We start from the raw sequence: 9,963 nt of genomic DNA, 5'->3' as shown, positions 1-9,963 counted from the left end.
ACATTTCCATTTCTAGATGCTCAAGTAACAAATATTTTAAAATATAGGTGCAATACCAGACTAGCATGTTGTACCATGCAAAGAAAACTATTCCCAACAGCCTAACTGAGAGAAACCGAAAGGGAGCAAGGCACAGAGGAGGGGAGGAGTACCTCTTTAAAGCAGAATCCAGCACAAAAGTTTCAGAAAAATACTTCCCAACTCAAACTCCTTTCCAACAGCAAGAGGAAGTCAACCCAAGCACTAGGAATTAAAGAAGAAAGTGAGAAAGAAATTTGGCAGAGTTTTCCCTTCCTCAGAGATTTTTTTTTTTTTTGCTCTAAGTCGAGTCCTATATAGACGAGAGAAAGAGAATAAGCGATCGAAGGATCGTATTCGGCTCGAGAAAACGGGAGGAGCAGACGCCCCATACGGGCGTGCGAGAGAGGCAGAGGATGAGATCCTCGCAGAGGATGAGATTCGATAAGGAATAGGGAGCCTGCGCTACAATCGGGCATGCGAGAGGCGAACGCGAGAACGAGCCGTTCCAACGGCACGAAGAGGGAGTGGGTAAGGCGACTGAACGAGCCAACCCTAAGGCCCACGGATCGAGACACAGAAGAAGGGAGGAGAAGAAAAATAAAATTAGATTATGGATTAATATAAGTTATTAATTATAATAATAATAATAATAATAAAATATTATTTATTATTATAATTAACACTTAAATGTGTATCTTTCGCAGACACGTCGTCGTAGTGAAACGAACGTCCCCCCTATGCAAAATTGACTTTCCGGACGTGTCAGCGCAGTCCGTTTCGTCAACCAAAATTGTTTAGGCAACCTCGCCGACGATCGGGATAAAAACGCGTCGCAACCCGAATCACGTCAAAAACTCGGCTCGAGCTCAATTAAACAAGATGGTGCGGAGTGTGACGATGTCAGGTCAACCCGTACAGCCAATCCTAAGGCCAACAGTCTTATAGGGATTCTCCTTGAGCTTCTTCACAGTAGCCCCACCTATTAAGTGCTAGAGGCCAAAACTACTATGCGAAACTTCAAGTCGAGCGAAAAAAAGCTCAGAAATTCTAACGGGGAGGGTTTCTTCGCTAGTTTTCTAGGAATAGTCGACAGAAAAGTCCTATGGCTAGATCCTAAACTGTAAAAAAAGGAGAAACTAGACCTCAACCAAAACTGAGGTCAACAAGAACATAATGTTCTATTTATACCCCCATTGATCGGATAAAAAAAGAAAAGAAAACTTCAAGTGAGATGACTAAAAAGCCATCCATTAGCAGAAGCTCAACACCGATAAACAGCATGCCCCCTGACTCTGGCAGTACATTAACAATCTATAATACTATAAAATCATACCACCTAGCAGTCATTCTCCTTTTAGGATATCTTAAATGGCACTACTTGCCACCTACATGCTTTTGCAGTTGCAAGTATTGTATCAACTAATATACTATGTTTCAGCAAAATATAACCAATACCCTAAAATATGCCAAGGCAAATAAATGGGTTAAATCATTCCATAATTTATCAGACAAAACAGTGTAACATAATGTTAGAGGAGTCTCTACTTTAGCAAAGTCTACTAATTGGCAGTCTAACTGATAACATAGTTTTTCCAACCTGTGTGGCACCCCTATCTTCATCCTCCTCTGCTCTACTTGTAAAGCCTATACAAGATCTTAAACCTTCTCCTGCCACTACAAATCATTTCCTCATCAAAAGCTCTAAATTGTTCGGTCGATTGATGTCTCTAACACCTCGAAAAAACAAATCTTAAATCCTCTAAACATAATAAACTCAATTAATACTGGTTTCCTCACTTTTCAGGTTAAATTTCTACTAAGGCCACCTACTAATCAAACAAAGTTTGAACAGCAACAAGTAGTAATTTCTAGTTGATACATCTATTTTATTTTTATTTTTTTTATTTCACAAGTCTATATTCTAAGAAAATGGGGCAGAATTGTAGTTTATCTTGTAGCTTTCCCTTTTCTAGGGCATTTAATATTTGCTTGTTACATTCATAATACGGATAGGATCTTGATAGCTTCGAGGAGAAGAAGGCCCCAAGGAGAATTATTAAAGAAAGTTGAAGCCCATCTCAGAAATGTCAAGTGGCAGTTATAAAATATGATTCTTAGCAACACAATTTTCTTTTTTGTTAGTAAATAGAATTTTTTATAATGCATAGCGTATTATCTCAATCTTATATGCGGTTCCAAAACTGCTCTCAGATTACATTTTTCACAGGATTTTTCTCGAAGCATCCAAATGTAATCTACATTTTTTCTCACAAAAAATGACAGTTATAATCTAATATAATGACAAAATGCAAGTCAAAGCCAAGATTTGGTTAAATCAAAATAGAACTAAATAAACCAAATAAAATTTTGATTCGGTTCTATCAATGCCAGTTTCATCTTCTGGATAATCGATCTAAATTCAATTGATTAACAATTCCTTAAATCAACTGCTTATTCCCGCCAAATAAGCACCCTTAGAGAGTCACTATCTAATGCGAACAAACAAGAGTTGTTCACCTTAAAGATACAAGCTAAACAAAGGTTGATCAATGCCATCATCAACACTGACAACCAGATGAACATGATACTTGACAAACCAATATGTTGAGTTTGGAGATCATTCCCCATCCTAACCCTTAACCCCTGAGACGAACTTAAAAATGGTCAAAAATGAAGATGGATACTTAAGTACCGCATTAAGGTTGAAATCACTAGAGATTACAATGTTGAGATGGTTTGTGAGATTGTTCCACTTAACATCTACCTAACCATCGCACATACTTTCATGATAGTATGTGGTATTGCACATAGAACCTTATCATTATCAGCTCACAAAGGAAAGAAAGTTCTTACTGAGTAAATATAATGATGTTCCTGTGGCACTTGTTAATCTAGGCTAAAAATTTATGTCCACACTCAGGGGCGGAGCCAAGAGTTAATAATTATTTTATTATCAACACTGATGATGTCATAAAATATTATAACATGAAAATTCTTTAATATTTTAAGCCTAATATGCATAAGACATGAATTTATTAAAAATATATTTATTTATAATATTATTTAATAATTATTTCTTAAAATGTACAAGAAATATAAATTAATTCTTTTATTAATACTATAAAACACTAAGTGTGAGCTAAGAAAAAATTGGTCAAAATAGCCATGAATATGTGTGTGTATGTGTGTTTGCCGCCCGTGAAAAATGGAATTGTGGGAGTCGTCTCTAGCTTCAGGATTGGTTGAAAATGGGCTTCACAGCCCGTGGGGGTAGGTTATAGCTTCAAGGTTGGGCGGTTATAATTTTATAAAAAATATATTTAATTTTATTAAATTTAAGTCATTGCATGCAGAGGGCATGGGCCAAAGGGCATGGGCTCCCAGTGCCCCCATTATAGCTCTGCCCATGTCATTGCTAGTCCACCCTGTAGAAGAGGAAATGAGAAATCAAGTTCATACCTTGGGCAAAGAAAATGGCATGTAGATGCAAAAGTTGATTGAGAAAGGCATAAAACACATCTCTAACATTTCACTGCTAAATCTATCAACCTTATGAAAATTAAGACAACAAAGATTAATTCATCAAAGTTAGGAAGATTAAGGAGTGGTCAAAGTTGTGTATAGTTACACTATGATGTATTTTCAGCTATGAAAATCATTCAAAAGGATGAAAAGCATGTCTTCTAGGAAAATAATGGAACACAGTCTATCAGAAGTGGAGATATCTCCACTATTAAAGAAGCGGATGAAACAGCCACCTTTTCGCTTATTCAAACAAGAAAAGAATACCAAAAAACTAATGTCTAGTCAATTTTGATAAGTTTAAAAGAGGTTACATAATCATTTAAATAAGCCAAACCCAAAATAGTGCACCAAATTTATGATTTTGTAAATTTGGAGGAGGCTCATAAAAATGAAATTCTATACAAGCTCCATCAACATGAAGCTCTCAAAATTCAAATTTCAGAAGAAGCTTCTGAGATCTCCTAGAAAATCCCTAAAAGTTCACTACCAAATAAAGTGGTGCACTGTGGGTTGTTTGGTCACAGCAAAAAAGGCACTTGTAAGAGAAAAATTATGACAAATGTGAGCTTGCATTAGAATATTTTATCCCGCAACAACATTTGAAATACATTGACGCAAGCTGCAGTATATAATTTCAAATTGAAATTTTGTTGAAATGGTGTCTACACTTCATGTTAACCATTCAAAACTAGAACATCCTTATTATCTTATGTATTACTCTAGTTTGCATCGTGTCGCCAAGGGCAAAAAGTGCTAGGACAGAAAGCACAGAAGCGTGCACAGTTTGAAGTGGAAGCTCTACAGATTTTAGCATGCAGATAATTAGAATTTCAAACAGATATAATCTTTCATTTATACTATTTCTACTACTGCAACAAATAACATCACTGAAAAAATATGCCTTAAAAGACGACAAAAATGCTGCATAAAATTTGCATGCCAAATGTTTCATAATGCAATGAAAATGCAGGCAACTCAATAGCATATAAACTTTTATGTAAAATAAAAGGGAAATTTACATAAGTAGCATACAATTCTTCTGTATTTACATATCTCACACCTAAACTTTCATATTTACTCACATAGCACTTCGGTGCTTTTAAGGCCCCGTTTGGGGCAGCTTATAACCGCAAGCGGCTTTAAAACGCTGTCATCCCGTTTGTTTCATGTGTTCATGCTACTTAATGAGAAACGGCATTTAGATTTGTTTAATAAACGCGGCCGCGGAATTGACCCTGCAGCCCGCATTCGTTCACGTAATTTTACCGGCTGCCCACGACCTCGCATCTCTCGCATAACTCCCCACAGTGGAAGAGACTCCCCTCCAGCTAGAGCCTCCCTGCACCGGAGATCCCTACGATCTCTTCCTCCTGCTTCGGCTCTACTTTCGGCATGCGTAGGGCTTTTTCCATTCTGGATCTCACCCATTCGTTGGGATCATGATGAACTCAGCAAAAGACAGGATCGCGAACCGGATCTCCATCTTCTTCTATGAAACTCCCACAGTTGCTCACAACGACGACGATTCTTCCCCTGTTTGCCTTCCATCAATGCCTCAGGCACCCATGCCCAACCCATCCTTTTCATTCGGCTTTGTATTTGATGGTTCGTTGGTTTATTGTGTTTTTGTTTCTGGATTGATCGTTTGTATATGGATCAAGGATCTGCTATCTTTTCGATGATCCAAATTGCAGTAATATTTTATTTGGTTCAGAGAACTTTTTAAGGAAATTGTCAGGGATGGCAATGATGTTTTTATGTGGGAGATAGCCAGGCGATTTTGTGGTAGTAAGGGATTGGAGTTGTCTTCTTTCCAGCTATAAAGAATTTTTATTTCTAGATATTAAGGCAATTTGATCCTGTGTTGTATAATCCAAATAATAGCTATTATGATGAAATCAAAATTTAATGAGTAAAATGCAGAAGTTATCAACTTTGTACTCTTAAAAGCTACTCTCATGCACAAGCCAAATCCTTGAAATGAAAAGAATGAGTTTACTAGAACAACTGAATCGTCCCAATTAACAATCTATCTAAAAAGTGGTGTATATCCTTTTTTTACTGTTATGAAGTGGTTTTTTTCTTCTAAACTATCAAATATATAACTATGACAGTTTTGTTGCAAACAACACTACTGCACAGGGACAGAATGGTTATTTATCCAGAAATAACTGCAAATCAGTTTTTTTTCAAATGCACAAACCAAATAGTCAGTCAACTTAACCGGATCAGTTGCTGGTCAGAAACCTATCTGGATCAGTTGTTTATCAGCAGATTGTTGATAAGCTGCAGCTGCCCCAAACATACCCTACTTCTATGCAAGAAAAGGTGTATTTCACATTTTAAAAATGATAATAGTGTTATTTTTTATGTGAGTTCAAAGATTTGAGTGTTATGTGTGTAAATACAGTTAAGGTGTGAGGATGTAAATAAATAAGAATTGTAAGCTATGTATGTAATGTCCCAAAAGAAAATAGAGGGAGAGCGGCTCCCTAATGATACTTGAAACTCCAGATACTTTTGATTGAAAGAAAGAAACTCTATTGTGACTCTAGGATAAATAGCTTTACCACCACATGGAAGCTTTCCAACTTCAAACTTGTGACAATTATGCCAAGACAATGCAACCAGTTTGTCTAGGTCAAGTCTCAAGTTGGACCTATAAAAGCTTAAAAACATGAACAAACCTTAAGTCGCTCATGGGCTTCACCAACTGCTCTGCCATTCTTCTTTTTCCTCCACATATGACCGTCTTTCCTGAAAAATCTATGAATCCTACGGTTGAAAAGAAACAAAGAGCCACCTGTTGAAAAAAAATAATAGTGGCAACATTTAGCTCTTTGCTACTAGTAGAAAGCCTTAGGACTACAAGACTGGAAAAAAGGTCCATATACAGAACAAAAATATTACTTGGTGGTTTTTCAGGAGTTTCTGGTTCAATTGGGTATCTCTCATGGTTTTTTAATATAAAATAAACTTCCGAAGGCTTCAGCCATCGGATCTGAGCTTCCTGGAGTAGTTTGCCATAGTCAAAACTTGAGCCTATTACAGAAGAAAAAAAGTCAAGACAAATTCAATAAAGTACTCCTGTAGGACATCATCAAACATGTTAATCAACAAAGAATTTTGAAGCATGAGATTTAACCTTAACAACAAAAAGATGACAAATAACAAAGCTCATTTCTATCAGATTATATTGATCAACCAAAATAAATGACTAAAAAAATTTGAAGCATGAGAATAAATCTTACTCCAAACATACAATACAGAGTAGTAGGACAAAGATTGAAGAGCTTAAAGCAGAAAAAAGGTGGAAAAGTAGGAATATGTCGGTGCCACTTGATGTAAAATACAGAAGCAGAGTCCTTTCTCTGAAACTTACTAAATTAAGGTCTAAGGCGGCCTATTTTAAACAAGGCAAAGACGTAACAATAATCTAGCAATTGGGTTTTATGAAGGAAAGCTGAAAATTCTAGAGATCAAAGAAAAACATATTTATGAAATACTTGGCAATCCAAAAGCATATCATCCAATCAAAAAAGGCTATCACGAAATAGAAATAAACAAACTAAATCCTAGCTACATTAATACATCAATGAAAAAATTGGTGGGATAAATGCATGCTCCAAGTATCACAAATGTCTAAGATCTTATTTTCATGCACCTTTTAAAAATGTCAAAAGCATGTCATACATTTAACATTTGAAACACAAAATTTAAATTAAGTTTGAGGGAAACAGATGCTTTATCTTCTCAAGAGAATCGTTATCCACCACAAGGAGTCGCATAACTAAAACTTGGTTGAAGTGATTTTAGTGATCATTACAATACGATTGTTTTTAAGCTTCTGGATTTCAAAGCAACAAAATCAAAGGTTGAAACAACTGAAGATGTTCACAGCTTATTAAACTACAGCATGCAAAATTAACGCTTCTGATCATTCAATTAAGGATTAGATGACTCAAATCATTCAAAATGAATGCGCTGATATTATGCAAGTGACTTTATAAAATTATAGTCAAAATATCCAAAAAAAAACAAAGAGGGACACACAAACTCAAGTGGAGTGTCTTTCTTAAAAAGTATATTGACGATCATTCATCGTAATGAATGATAGATAAATGGCACGAATGCAAATTTCAGCAGGTGAAGCAGAATTAAAGGCACTTGTCCTGCATTTGGATGCCCTTAGTTGAAATGGATTCTATCAGGCGTTAAATTTGTGGAGCCAAATTAATTCCCTTAAAAAAAGTCTTACTTAAATTCGTCCATTGGATGAATTGCCACAGCGCATCCCAGGACTTGAAATTAGCCAAAGCGGGAACGAACGGTCAAACAATATGAATTAAATTTACTATATTCAGATACTATTTCACAGATGAAAAAATAGTAATCCAATTAAATTAAACAATTATATTTAGCTTTACCTCATTACTATTTGTCTGCGTCTTGTATACACATTTTCTCTTCTATCATTCATACTTTAATTAATTAAATTAATATGAAAAGTTAGTTTTAAAAATAACAGTGAGCTAACCAAGCCATTGAATACTCAAACTCATAAACTACAATAATACAAAGGAAAAAAAAATAATATGTTGTCAGTTAAACTTTTTAATAAATTAATATAAATATTTGATGTTATTCAAGTAATCTTACTATATCAATAGTATATCAATATCATTTCATATACATACAACCGTCACAGGAGTAATGTCTAAAATTTTGTACCAATTGAGATACTTTAATATCATTATCATTTTTCATTTACGTGCACGGGTACATTAGTGTTCCCCGCTAGTATCATCAATGAGTGACTCTATCATATTCAGTCATGCATATACAAGCAATCTATGCAAATTATATCATCTATTATTTCATATCACTCAACATATAATACTATAATGCATTAATTATTTCATATTATGAGATTATAAGCATTCGCATCGAAATGACCAATAAAATTTAAAAATAGAACAATCAATTGCATTAATCAAGCATAATTAATAACCCATAAAACTTGTTTATAAGAGATATCAAAATGATGTTTTAATTTAAGAATAGGATTACTCACCTCAATGATGTTTAATTTGATAAGATTTGTTCTGACTTTTAAAAGTTGTAACCTATTATAAACATGATATTAAATTTAATTTATTTATTATTTTAAGTAAACAGTTAACTTTTTATTATTATTTAAGTATTTAATTTTTATTGTTTTACTTTATGTAATCTTGCTGATTTTTCTATTCAATATATATATATTCTAGAAAGAGCAGCTCGTGGCTCCTTACGTGTTAATTTAAAAAAAAATGATTACAAAGTTTTTGGGAAAATCAGGATCCCCTCTAGAAAATAAAAAACAGAAGATCCTAGGGGTTCCGTTTTCCTCATTACAACTCCACCCAAAAAGGATAAAAACTGTATCCAAAAGAAGAAAAGCCTAAAAATACATGTATCAAACCAAAACGTATACCCAAATGAATGACGTATACCCAAAATGTACATGTATAAGAAAAGCAGCAAGGTAAGAAACTTGTAAGCCGAAGAGCGACTTCACGAGGGCAGCAATCCGGCGAAGTAACCTCCAAAGACCTGCAACTCAGAAGGGCTAAAACATAAAGACATTGGTTAGTGTAAATGGGAAGAAAGATCATAGCGGTCCAAGTTCCTCAAAAAATCCAAACAGCAAAAACAGACAACCCGAGGCAAGAGAAGCACCTCGCAAATCTACCACCAAAATACAGCAACATGAGCCAGTACAGCCCACCCAAACAAAAATATTGGCAAAGGATTTTGGAGCCGTAGGCCTCCAAATATAAGAGATACTGTCCCTTAAAAATATCCAGCCTCCAAACCCCCAATAAAACCATCAAAGCAAACCGAAAATAGTGTCTCCCATACTCCATACCCCTCATAACAATCATCCCAAAACACCTCTCAACCAAAGCAAAGGAGCCCTGGGCCTCCTCGCACATCGAAATACACCAAGAGAGGTATCTGTAAATGAGCTTCCAAAAAGGGAGCCATGGGCCTCCCTTATATACCCGAGAATAAATGGTGAAGGTATCCTGGATCACCTTGCACCAATTAAAGTATAACAGAGTAGTATAGTTGTCCATAAACCGCAAAATCCAAGTCTCGAAAGTGCACAAGAAAAAGAAAAGGGTAGAGGAAATAGGAAGGGTCCAGCACAAAATCACGGCCACCCAATGAAACTTAAAAAGAAGCAACCCTGTGAATATAAGGAGCATCAATATTATCACCAACCAAGAGAGTATGTAAAGGAGGAGGGGAAGTAGATCCCACTCTACAAATTTGAGTAGAACTTCTTAATTTAGCGAGCCAATTAGCGGGTTGATTGTCTTCCTGGTAATTGAAACTCCAAATAACATTCACATTGGATAGTAACCCTTT

General features: G+C 35.4%; 1 protein-coding gene across 1 annotated transcript in view; it reads right to left on the bottom strand.

The window, feature by feature from the left end:
- LOC110026947 (calmodulin-binding transcription activator 4-like) overlaps positions 1 to 9,963 on the bottom strand; it is a 63,334-nt gene that overhangs the window by 32,843 nt on the left and 20,528 nt on the right. Inside the window, exons 2-3 of the mRNA XM_020728180.1 lie at positions 6,457 to 6,588; positions 6,234 to 6,349 (exon numbers count right to left, since the gene is read on the bottom strand). Of these exons, the coding sequence (XP_020583839.1) occupies positions 6,234 to 6,349; positions 6,457 to 6,588 (248 nt within the window). The remainder of the gene's footprint in view (positions 1 to 6,233; positions 6,350 to 6,456; positions 6,589 to 9,963) is intronic.

This window comes from Phalaenopsis equestris, unplaced genomic scaffold, assembly GCF_001263595.1.
Source record: "Phalaenopsis equestris unplaced genomic scaffold, ASM126359v1 Scaffold000405, whole genome shotgun sequence".
Taxonomy (NCBI): domain Eukaryota; kingdom Viridiplantae; phylum Streptophyta; class Magnoliopsida; order Asparagales; family Orchidaceae; genus Phalaenopsis; species Phalaenopsis equestris.
Note: the sequence above shows the minus strand (reverse complement) of the source record. Positions and strands in the feature narration are given on the sequence as shown.